The sequence below is a fragment of the Pipistrellus hanaki genome (assembly GCF_964339955.1).
Source record: "Pipistrellus hanaki genome assembly, chromosome: 2".
Lineage (NCBI taxonomy): Eukaryota > Metazoa > Chordata > Mammalia > Chiroptera > Vespertilionidae > Pipistrellus > Pipistrellus hanaki.
The window spans coordinates 48,161,936-48,174,892 of NC_140504.1; the positions used below are offsets into that span (position 1 = coordinate 48,161,936).

General features: G+C 41.2%; 1 protein-coding gene across 1 annotated transcript in view; it reads right to left on the bottom strand.

Moving 5' to 3' along the window:
- The window catches only part of ACAP2 (ArfGAP with coiled-coil, ankyrin repeat and PH domains 2), a 115,090-nt gene that overhangs the window by 75,745 nt on the left and 26,388 nt on the right, over positions 1-12,957 (bottom strand). Inside the window, exon 2 of the mRNA XM_084871608.1 lies at positions 4,542-4,599. Within this exon, the coding sequence (XP_084727734.1) occupies positions 4,542-4,599 (58 nt within the window). The remainder of the gene's footprint in view (positions 1-4,541; positions 4,600-12,957) is intronic.

The following is a 12,957-nucleotide window of genomic DNA, read 5'->3' on the forward strand; positions in this document are numbered from 1 at the left end:
TATTTTCCCTGTTTTGAAGATGAAGAAACTGAAGCATAGAAAGGCTGAGGAACATGGCCAAGACCATAAAGCTTAGTAAGTGGTACAACCAGATTAAAATGTAGGCAGCCTTATTCTAGGCCTTGTCTTGTAACTGCTAAAGAACAAAAATTACAATATTATAATAATTTAAATGAAAGTTTGTACAAGTAGCAATGCAATACTAGAAAAAGAACCTAAGTTGGGTAGTAATTGAGCTGTGATTTTTTTAAAATATGGTTTTTGGTGTGTTGTTTTTTTAGGGAGAAGAAGAGGGAGAAACATCAACTGGCTATGTCCTGCAGACCCCCAATGGGGATCAAGCCTGCAACCCAAGCAGATCAACCACCTCTTGGTGTATTGGTTGATGCTCAACTACTGAACCACATTAGCCAGGCAACTGAGCTGTGATATAAAGGTTATCTAGTTAACAAACAGGGAGCAAGTACTCCAGTGAAAAAATGCCGCAGATACAGAAATTGTCTAGATGGCAACTATTGTATGATGCTCTATGATCAGAATGCCCAAATACGTGCCACAATGGACAAATAATTGGACCCATTAAAGCAATGCCACTCATGAAGCAATATTCATGAGGAAGAGTGGCATAGATTATAAGCAAAATAAATATAAGCTAAGTCATCAAGCTAGTTTAACCTGTTGCTGGCATGATTTACAATATTAAAGGTGAAACTTGCCCTGCACAAAGTTATGAAATCACTAAACTAGTCTTGGGCAACCTCTCCCCTCCACTAGTCCTTCAATGCCACCACCTTTAATAACAACCATTCTGGCACCTCTCAGGCTCTCTGCTCTATGCTAACTCCTCATAATTCTAAAGTGAAAATGATAGGTAATAGCTTAAGAATTTGGGAGAGTACCTTTATAAGGAATTAAGATCTTAAATTAGAAAAATATAAAAATATTTTGGATAGATGATATTTCCATAAAAATCAAAGCTTCCACGGTGGCTTTAAGTAGCCCTCTGAGAGTAAAATGTCAAACTTTAATAACTAGTTTTTGGATTTGAATCTTTTGGTTTTAGAATTCTACCAGTCTTCCAACTCCAACTGAATGATATAAAAGAAAATAAAACACTCATAAAAGTAAAGTCATTAACAAAAATTCTGTCAGTGGAATGTTTAGATACTTTAAATTGTAAGGCTCTCCTCAACCCGCCCAAAAATTTCATTTGATTTACATGCAGTTCTACCCAAAGAGAATAGATGCCCTATTATACTACTCTGATTCTTTAAAAAAGCCTTGCCTTTTATAAATTCTCTCATAAATCTACCAGAAAATCAAAATGGTATCTTCTGTTGCCTACCTTAAGGGTTTATGTAAGAACTGTTTTAAAGAGTATTTAAAAACGAATATAATACCTCAGGAATTATCCTCTATAATAAAATCCTACTATGCAAATCAACCAAATGCAAAACGTCTGATCACTATGACATGTACTAACCACCAGTGGGCAGACGCTCAATGCAGGAGCTTTCCCTTGGTGTCAGTGCACTCCCACAGGGGGAGCACTGCTCAGCCAGAAGCTGGGCTCATGACTGGCGAGTGCAGTGGCAGTGAGGGTGACAGGAGCCTCTTCTGCCTCCACTGCAGGCAGGCGATAAGGAGCAAGGGATCACGGACTGCGAGAGGGCACAGGCAAGGCTGAGGGACCCAACCAGTGCACGAAATTTCATGCACCAGGCCTCTAGAATAATAATAATAATAATCCCAGACATTTATTTTTAAGAAAAAGGTAGTTTTAAAAACAATATTCCTATCAAAAATCATAACATTAATTCTTTAAAACACTTGCCTCGAAGCTTGTTAGTTTCCTCAGAAAATTTCTAAGTATATGTGCTCCCCCAACATTGATAAAAAAAAAAAAAAACAGTGGTGCACAAGAGCACTGAACTAAGAATAAAAACATATAGGTTCTAATCCTGATTCTGCCTCTTCTAACTATGATATGAAGCAAGACCCTTTTGCCATCTGGGCTCTAAAATGGGAATAATACCATTTGTCCTACCTACCTTTCAGGACCATTATAAAAATCCAAAAACATACTAGAACAAAGTATTTCTAAAATTTGTATGTTTTACATAAATAACTAAAAGTGTTTTATATAGTTTCTATAATATTTACATTATATACCTATGTATGTATATTTCAAGATTTCAAAACATTTGAAAAAATCATCAGACTAATTTTTATATCTTTGCTACTCAAAGTGCAGTCCTGGAACAACAGCATAAGCATTACCTGGAATTAGGTTAGAAACAAAGAATCTCAGATACTCCAGACTTACTAAATCAGAATCTGTATTTTCACATAAGATCCTCAGGTGATAAGAATCTAAGCACAGTAAGGTTTCAGAAGCACTGCTTTACACAGCAATGCTATTTGCCATAATCTATAATAATAAAAGCATAATATGCTACTATAATTAGACCAGACGACCTTCGGACGAAGCCGGGTCTGCGAGGGGAGCCCAAATCCCGCCCGGGTGCCTGCTGGAGGCCAGAGGGAAGCCCAGGTCCTAGGTGCCAGAGGAAAGTTGGTGCTGGCAGCCAGGGGAGGGAAGGCCTACTCTTGCACAAATTTCGTCATCAGGCTTCCAAGTCTATATATATAAAAGCCTAAGCAACCACTACAACCGAACGACCAGAATGGCCAGTCAACCAGTCACTATGATGCACACTGACCACCAGGAGGCAGAGGCTCAACACAGGAGCTGCCCCCTGGTGTTCAGTGTGCTCCCACAGCCAGCCTCCTAAGGCTGACTGGTGGCAGTGGCCATTCCTTTCGTGCCTGACCTGGTGACAGCCACCTCTTCTCCTGATCCCACAGGGGCCTTCAGACCCTGGGCTGGGATGGGGAACTAGGGGTGGGTGGTGGTGGACACGGCCCCTTTTCTAGGAGGGCCAAGGGCCGGCTCCCTCCTTGGGGCCTGTAGCCAACCTCCCGCGCCAGCAAGCCCCGTTTGGCCCGTGATCCCTCCCCTATCCCTCCCCACAGCTGGCGGGCCCCAATTAGCCCAGCCCTGATTGGCCCTGATTGCCAGCCAGGCCTAGGGACCACAAATATGCATGAATTCGTGCACCCAGCCTCCAGTAATTATATAAATAGAAACTATTTTCAAAAAAGATAATTTAAATATATGCATCTGATTTATTTCCAGAAATTTTTCTTTCTTTTTTTTTTTTCTTTTAAAATATATTTTATTGATTTTTCACAGAGAGGAAGGGAGAGAGATAGAGAGCTAGAAACGTCGATGAGAGAAAAACATTGACCAGCTGCCTCTTGCACACCCCCTACTGGGGATGTGCCCGCAACCCAGGTACATGCCCTTGACCAGAATCGAACCTGGGACCTTTCAGTCCGCAGAACGACGCTCTACCACTGAGCCAATCCAGTTTCGGCATTTCCAGAAATTTTTCACTGAATAACTTTACTTAAGATTAGAAACACCCAGCCGGTATGGCTCAATGGTTGAGCATTGACCTATGAACCAGGAGGTCGCAGTTCCATTCCAGGTCAGGGCAAATGCCCCAGTTGCAGGCTCAATGCCTAGATGGGGAGCATGCAGGAGGCAACCAATCAGTCATTCTCTCTCATTGATGTTTCTATTTTTCTCTCCCTCTCCCTTCCTCTCTGAAATCAATAAAAATATACTTTTAAAGAAAGATCAGAAGCCATGTCCTAGTCATTCTCATATTTCTGCCTGTTGTATAGCAGATAATGTCTCTTGAGTAGAGGCAAAAAGCCAAGATTATCAATAATTAATATAGAGATAGTAATCCATGTACATTTAGCTTTACAGAGAATATGGCCACTTAATATTAATTATTAAATATATATTAAGCATTCTGGAAATAGCTTTTGAAAAATATGAGATTTTATTTTATTGTATTTATTGTATTGTATTGTATATTTGAACATGGCCACATTCAAATTTATAAACAGGAACTTACAAATTTATTAGCATCAAAAAAGATAGTCACAATCTTTTTGATGGAGAAAAAGGGAACAAACTTCCAACAATATAAAGAATATATAGTGAGCTTTAAAGTCACACACGAGGCCTTGGCTGGGTAGCTGTTGTTTAGAACATTGTCAAGGTTGCAAGTTCAATCCCCAGTCAGAGCACATATAAGCATCAACCTATGAATGCATAAATAAGTGGAACAAATCAATGTTTCTTTCTTTTTTCTTCTTTTTCTTTCTCATTTCTTTTTTCTTTCTTTATGCCTTTGTTTCTGCCTTTCTCCTTCTAAAATCAATAAGCTTTCAAAAAAATAAAACCAGACACAGTTCAAATTCTTGCTCTGGCACTTGAATTAGACTTTCAACAAGCTAGTTATTGTCCCTAGCCTCAAGTTCCTCATGTGTAAAATTGGGATAAAAATAGCATTTACCCACACAGAGATGAAAGAAGTAATATGAATCATCTACTATTATAGCCACAAATTATTATTTATAGAAAATAAGAATGTTTTAAAAGTTAAAAAAGTAAAATTTACCTTATCAAGTTTTAGTTCCAATTCTGCCACATCTCCTTCTACTTCTTCTAATGCAGCCCTAAAAAAAAAATTATATACAAAATAAGTTATTTTATGTTTTTAAATGTATACTTTACTCTTAAAAATTACTCTAAGTAAAAAAAATAGATATAAATGCTTAAAATTGTAATTCACATTAAGTATAAATATTTCATAATCATGAAATACAATAACTAATACAATTATTTAAGGTAATGAGAGAACACATTGGGCTGATTTACTTAAAGCATTTATACTTTGCAAATTAATAAAACTAGTTAGAACTATTTAGCATAATATATATTTTTTAAATGAGTAAGAAATTTTAGAAGTTGAACCTTACAAAGGCTCAGATTTCTATTCAACAAGTAACCAAACAGCCAAGCATCCTTGGCAACCAAAAAGAAAATCTTTTACTTTTAGAAATAGCTCAGAAGGATGCCACCCTTGTTTAATGTTCCATTTATTGCAATGTACTTTTTTAAAATTTTATTGTTGCAAGTATTACAAATGTCCCCCTACCCTCCATTCTTGACCTCCTCATCTACCTCCTGTCCTCTCCCCCCAAGCTTTACCCCACTACTGTTTATCCATGAATTATGTATATATGCATATAAATTATTTGTTTAATCTCTTCTGAAATATGTCAGTCTGTTGCATGTTTCAGGATCTGTATTGTTCATCATTTATTTTCTTCATTGGATTCCACATATAAGTGAGATCATGTGATATTTGTTATTTCCAAAGTGATTCCTACATAATAAAGAGGTAATATGCAAATTGACCATCACTCTAACACACAAGATGGCCGCCCCCACGTGGTCAAAGATGGCCACCACAAGATGGCCAGCAAGGAAGAGCAGTTGTGGGCGATCAGGCCAGCAGAGAAAGGCAGTTGGGAGGGACCAGGCCTGCAAGGAAGAGCAATTGGGGGTGGCCATGCCTGCAGGTCTTATGGGGATCTTATGTAAATATGCAGATTCTGAGGAGGTGACCAGGGCTGCAGGGGAGGGCAGTTGGGGGTGACAGGACTGGCAGAGGAGGATAGTTGAGAGTGACTAGGCCTGAAGGGGAGGACAGTTAAGGGGGCCCAGGCTGGCAGTGGAGGACAGTTAGGGGTAATCGAGCCAGCAGGAGAGCAGTTAGGCATTGATCAGGCTGTCATGGGAGTGGTTAGGGGGGGATCAAGCTGGCAGGCAGAAGCAGTTGGGGCAATTAGGCAGGCAGGCAGGCAGGCAGGCAGGCGAGTGGTTGGGAGCCAGTAATCCTGGATTGTGAGAGGGATGTCCGACTACTCACTGGGATTGGGCCTAAACAGGCAGTCAGACATCCCTCAAGAGTCCCAGGTTGGAGAGGGTGCGGGCTGAGCTGAGGGACATACACACTCATACCCCTCTAGTTTTTTTAAAAATAAGCAAATACTCTTGTCAGGATTATGATAAAAATACTAGAGGCATGGTGCACAAAATTCATGCATTGGGGGCAGGGGGGGGTCCCCTCAGCCCAGCCTGCACCCTCTCCAATCTGGGACCACTGGCTCCTAATTGCTCACCAGTCTGCCTGCCCAGTCACCTCCAACTACCCCCCTCTGCCAGCCTGGTCGCCCAAAGCTTCCCCCCACCCCCACTGGCCTAGTCACCCCTCACTGCCCCCCTGCCAGCCTAATCACCCCAACTTCCCCCTGCCAGCCTGGTCACCCCACGCAGCCTGCATGTTCAGTCGCTTGGTCATCCCTCAAGCTGGCCCTGGGCAGCTGGGGGGACTGAAGGAACTGGGGGAATTCTGAGGCAGGAGTGTGTAGTGGCCACACCCACCTGGGTGCAGGCCCGGCCGTGCCACACGCCTACTGCCCAGCAGGGCTAAGGGGACTGGGCACCACCATCTTGTGGCTGTGGGCACTGCCATATTTGAAGGTGTGACAGTCAATTAACATATTACTTCCTTATTGGCTGTGGGCACCGCCATCTTTTGTGGTAGTGTGACAGTCAATTAGCACATCCCCTCTTTAAATTATTTTTCTTATTTTTTAAAATATATTTTTATTGATTTCAGAGAGGAAGGAAGGAGAGAGATAGAAACATCAGTGATGAGAGAGAATCATTGACTGGCTGCCTCCTGAACATCCCCCACTGGGGATTAAGCCCGCAACCTGAGCGTGTGCCCTGACCAGAATCTAACCCGGGACCTTCAGTCTGCAGGCTGACACTCTATTCACTGAGCCCAACTAGCTATATTATTAAATAGGATAATACTATAGTACTTGATGTCACACTACAGGCAATATTCAAAAATTAGAAATATGGAACAAAACAGCAGCAACTAAAACTTTTTAAGAATAATAAAATTTTATTGTTCAGAGTAACAAACAACAAAATGCAATTCATCTACTATAAGCCATATATACCATTTTCAGATATCTTCTTGATAAACTAGCAACTTCCTAATCATTATCTTTTTTAATTAAACAAAATTTGTTTCAGTTGGATAGTAGTTTAGACTAGCACTCAAAAAAGTATTTTGAACTCTAGATAAGAAATTCTCAGACAACAGAAAAATGAGAAAGAAAGCTAATATATAAGCTCTATTCCCGAACTATCAACTTAACCTCTGTGAAACTTGTGAATAGTCATTTTTATCAGCTTGTGATTCCACTTCTCCATTGGTTACATTTACTGAAAAACATTTTTAATTTCACAAGGAAAATTATGTATTTATAAATTATTCAGTAAATAGGTGTCTATTCCATAAAATAAGATACTCTAACACACAGTTCAGGAAAACAAGAGGTGCTTTATTTTAAACACATAAAAACAAAAATGTTTCTCCCATAAGTCTGTCATTTTCCTCAGCAGTATTTTTTGAAAGTACACATTGTTCCCTTAATCCAGAAAGCGTTTCTCCTTCCCATTAATCCTCATACTCTTCACCTACTACCATGTTTCCCCGAAAATAAGACATCTTCTGAAAATAAGACCTAGCGCATGGAAAGATAAGATATCCCCTGAAAATAAGACCTAGCGCAACTTTGGGAGAAAAAATTAATATAAGACACTGTCTTATTTTGGGGGAAATAGGGTATATCTACTCATCATTTAAAACTTAATTCACAAAAGAAAATAATTTGGTAAAACGATATTCATTGTTTATAATAGGTTGGAAACCTACATGTCCAGCAATCGAAAATAATGTAAATAAATAGTAGTAAGCCATACCATTATGTGAGGCAGCAAGTTTTCAAATGAGATTGATATATATCTACTGACATGGAAAAACAAATAGATTATTACATTGGGGGGAGCAAGTTACAAAATTAAACATAGTGTGAAGCCAATTTTGTGGGGGAAAACTTTGATGGTATACACATAGAAAAAATTCTGGAAACATATTCACCAATCTATTAAAGACAACTTTGGAGAATGGGGATTAGAGAGCAGGGTGTATAATTAGGGATTTACACCTTTTGCTACTCATATTTCCGGATTCTTTAATATTTGCAATGACTATGGATTTAAAAATAATTTTTAAAGCTAATAAAGAGGGAAAAGAAAAAACTTTAGACATTACCTTCCTAGGAGGTGAGTCTTCCTAGAAACTCTTCCCTCACCCACTCAAGCTCAATTATCGATAGATGTCCCTTCTTTGCCCCCAAAGCACCTCACAGATATCTCTATCATTGTTCACTTCTCCCTTGGCAGAATACTCAACTTGTTTGTTGACTCAATAAAGAAACTCCACAATTTTCACTCTGTCAAAAACTTTTTTTTTAAAATATATTTTATTGATTTTTCACAGAGAGAGAGAGGGATATAGAGTTAGAAACATCAATGAGAGAGACTTATCAATCAGCTGCCTCTTGCACACCCTCTTGCACACCCCCTACTGGGATGTGCCCGCAACCAAGGTACATGCCCTTGACCGGAATTGAACCTGGGACCTTTCAGTCCACAGGCCAATGCTCTATCCCACATGTGTCAAACACAAGGCCCGCGGGCCAAATCCAGCCCGCCAGGCCTTGCAATGTGGCCCGCACCGCGCTGTCATCACTGCACTCCGCTGTCAGTTTATGACATTGTCAGTTTATGACTGTTCAGTAAACCATTCGGCCTGCGATTTAGGCTGGATTTTAGATTTTGGCCCCTTCTCTGATTGAGTTCGACACCCCTACTCTATCCACTGAGCCAAACCGGTCCCGGCCAAAAACTCTTTGTTTAACCTTTACATAATTCAGCTTGACTCAAATTTCAACTTCTTTCAAGCAAATTAGTTGAAATGATCAACTAAGATTTGATTTAATTGTTGATTTCTACTGAACATATACAGTCACATGCAGCCTAACAATCTTTCTTCCAGTCAACGTCAAACCATATATACGATGGTGGTCCCATTCGAGATAATAAAGATGTGATATGCAAATTAACCCTCACACCCTCACAAGATGGCTGCCTATGACCAGGCCAGTAGGAAGGTGAGGGACGACCAAACAACTGAACAAGCAGGCTGCATAGGACAGCAAAGAGCCATGAGGAGCAACCAGGCTGGCAGAGGGGGCAGTTGGAGGCGATTAGGTTGGCAGAGGGGACAGTGAGAGGAGACCAGGCCAGTGGGGGGTGGGGAGGGGCAGTTGAAGGTGACCAGGCCAGCAGTGGGGGCAGTTAGGGGCAATCAGGCTGGCACGTAAAGGCAGTGAGGGGAGATCAGACCAGCGGGGGGAAGCAGTTAGGGGCGACTAGGCAAGCAGGCAGGCAGATGAGTGATTAGGAACCAGTGGTCTAAGATTGTGAGAGAAATGTCCAACTGCCGGTTTAGGCCCAATGCCCAGGATCAGACCTAAACCGGCAGTCGGACATCCCCCGAGGGTTCCCAGATTGGAAAGAGTGCAGGCTGGACTGAGGGGGACACCCCCACCCCCCACCCCATGCATGAATTTCGTGCACTGGGCCTCTAGTCTTAATAATAAAGAGCTAATATGCTAATTAGACCAAACAGCCGAACAACCTTCCAGGCGTCCTTCTGGATGAAGCTGGGGCTGTAAGAGTGGCCGAGGCTGGGAGGGGTTGCGAGGGCCGGCCGAGACTGCAAAGGCCAGTTGAGGCTGTGAAGGCCAGCTGGGGCTGCAAGGGCCAGTCAAGCAGCTAGGGCTGCGAGGGCTGAGCCTCTTGCATGATTTTTGTGCCTTGGCCCTCTAGTAAGATTATAATGGAGCTGAAACATTCCCATCACCTAATGTTGCCACAGCCATCATAGCCACAATAAGGTCTTAAAGTCAGAGTACAACTCAGTACTCGTGTGTTTATGGTGATGTTATTTACCGAAAACTTAGTCTAATGTTTTATTCTGAGAAGGTAGGAAATTAGATTTTTTCCCCTCACACACAAAATCAGCAGTACTTTAGAAAGCTGTTTCCATTTCATCCGCCCTTCTCTAACAGCCTGAATTTCTTGTCCAGGGAGTTATTTAGCATATTCAAGCAGGTAAAATGACACTATAATTACAGTGGGAGTTAACATCCTTCTAGTATGCCATGAAAGAAGATGGTGGAAGAAGAGATGGCCTATCTATTATGTTGAAATCAATAAATCAACAGTGACTAATCACTGATTAACAGCCCCATCCAGTTTTCACAGTAGAGCATATAAAACTAGAATGAAGGCACCAGTCACCTACAGAGGGGTAACAGCAGGGCTGCTGGCAGATAGGGGTCCAGGGCAGGAGGGGCCGGGCAGGGGTGTGGTGGATGAGCCAAGACCCACCACTGTGCCCACCGCAGCCTCTCAGCCCACAATTCCTTTGAAGGTGTACGAATTTGTGCCCAGGGCCCCTAGTGAGTGTGTGTGTGTGTGTGTGTGTGTGTGTGTGTGATTCAGTTGGTTGAGCATCGTTCTGTGCAATAAGAGGGTCACTGGTTCAATTCTCAGTCAGGTCACATATCTGGGTTGCAGGCTTGATCTATAGTCAGGGTGAGCACAACAGTGTGCAACCAGTCAATGTTTCTCTCTCATATGGAAATTTACATATTTATATCCCCCTCTCCCTTCCTCTTTCTTTAAGATCAGGAAAACATTTTCTAAAAAAATAATAAAGAAAATCATTTCACATTAGAGGCCAAGTGCACAAAATCAGTGCACAGATAGAGTCCCTAGCAGCTTCCTTCATTCCACATAACCCTTTGGTGGTCAGCGCACACCATAGCAAGCAATCGAACCCCGACACAGTTGAACTCCCAAGGGGACACTTTGCATATTATGCTTTTATATGTACAAAATAGTATCTTATCTCTGTTAAAACCCTGCAATTTTTAAACATCTGTAAACAGGATGCAGAAGAATACAAATATAAGAGAGTAATAAATAGGCTCAGGGTTTTAAAGACAATGTTCCCACCATAAACCATTTTATTAAAAATATTTTTTAATTGATTTCAGAGAGGAAAGGAGAGGGAGTGAGAGATAGAAACATCAATGATGAAAGAGAATCACTGACTGGCCGCCTCCTGCATGCCCCACAGTGGGAATCAAGCCCACAACCCGGGCATGTCCCCTGACTGGGAATCGAACCTTGACCTCCTGGTTCATAGGCTGACACTCAACCACTGATCCACACCAGCTGGGCCCACCATAAACCATTTTAAAGTAGTAAAATGGTGACAGTGAGGCACCATCTATTCCCCCAGTATAAGCACCTCACCACCACCTCTACAAAGCACCCTATGCTCATTTCAAATAGTGCGCTTGGCACTCAATATGATGTCAACTCCTTAGTCTGGATGGCTAAACTAAGAGGCCTTGAGAGAGACAATGGTTCATTTTATTATATATCCCTAGTTCAGTTAATTACCGAGAAAATTAACTGAATGGAATGATAGATGCAGCATTTAAAACAATTATGTAACCTGGGCACTGGAACCACTCATGATGACTATACCTGCATCTCAGTGTACATGTGATTATGTGTAACTTCCCTAAAAGCTCTTGCTCTATGTTATTCCACTTTTTCATAACTCTCCAGCCTCATTTAGATGTTACCAGAAAATAAAAAAAGAACACACAAATAATTGCATAACCCTTACAAATAGATTTACAAGGAAACAAGGTAAAAGTCAGTTTTTCCACATACAAGGATAAGCCTATGTTCTTTTAATTTAATCATTACAATACCTATAATTTCTCTTCATCTTGAGAAAAGGGAAATTTATATAATACTCTAAAATATAGAATGTAAGATTTGGACTTCTAAAGGAAAGAGGGTCCTTTGGTGGGTTTCATGAGCACCTCAGAAAGGGGGCACTAAAAGAAACTTCAAAGAAGTTAAGAAGGAATTTATTCCAGTACCACCAGTAAAATTATACTTCCATGATCCCCTCACTTCATTCAACTAATAATCAAATAGAAAACCTCAACATTCAAAGAGAAGAATCAAAATAATCAAAAATAGGAAAAAAAAAAAATAAGCAACTTTAAAAAAATAACACAAAACTAGAAAAACTCATACAAGTGAGCAATTTTGAGATTTATTTCCTTTTTCTCTAACAACAAACAGGAGCAAATATCTATTCTTTGGCATACGTGAATAAAATAAACAAAGATCCTTCCCTCCCAGACCTTACATTTAAATGAGGAAGATAGACAACAAACAAACATCCTACATAATAAAAGCCTAATATGCTAAGTGTCCAGTCGTCTGGTCTGATGTTCAACCAATCAAAGCATAATATGCTAATGATATGCTAAGGTCGCTCAACCGTTCACTGTAATGTATTGACCACCAGAGAGCAGACACTCCGACTGGTAGGTAAGCTTGCTGCTGGGGTCCTGACTATCAGGACTGAGTGAGATGGGCCAGACATGCCCTGAAGCCCTCCCATGGTCCCTCCCCGGCTAGCCAACCTCCCACGTTCCTCCCTGGCCCCGATCGTGCACGGGTGGGGTTCCTTAGCCTGGCCTATGCCCTCTTGCAATCCGGGACCCCTCATGGGATGTCAGAGAGCCGATTGCAGCCCGATCTCACAGGCCAGGCCAAGAGACCCCACTGGTGCACAAAACTGGTGCACAAATTTGTGCACCAGTCCTCCAGTATCAAATGAGTCGATCTGATAATGTTATATAAAGTGATAAGTGCTATTTTTTGTTTAAGTCAGAATAGGGGTGGGGACAGAGACGGCTACGATTTTAAATAGGGTGGTCAAGTAGGGGACGTTACAACTAAAACATAATCAATGCAGTGGCCCTGGTATGTTCAAAGAACAGCCAGGAAGCCAGCATGGCTGAAAATGAAAAGCAAAGCAGAAAAGTGTAGGAGAGGAATTGAGATAAATAATGGAGAGCCCATCACAATGAAGAGCCTTGTAGTCCAACAGTAAAGATTCTAAGTGAAATATGGAACAACCAAAGGGTGTGAAGCAG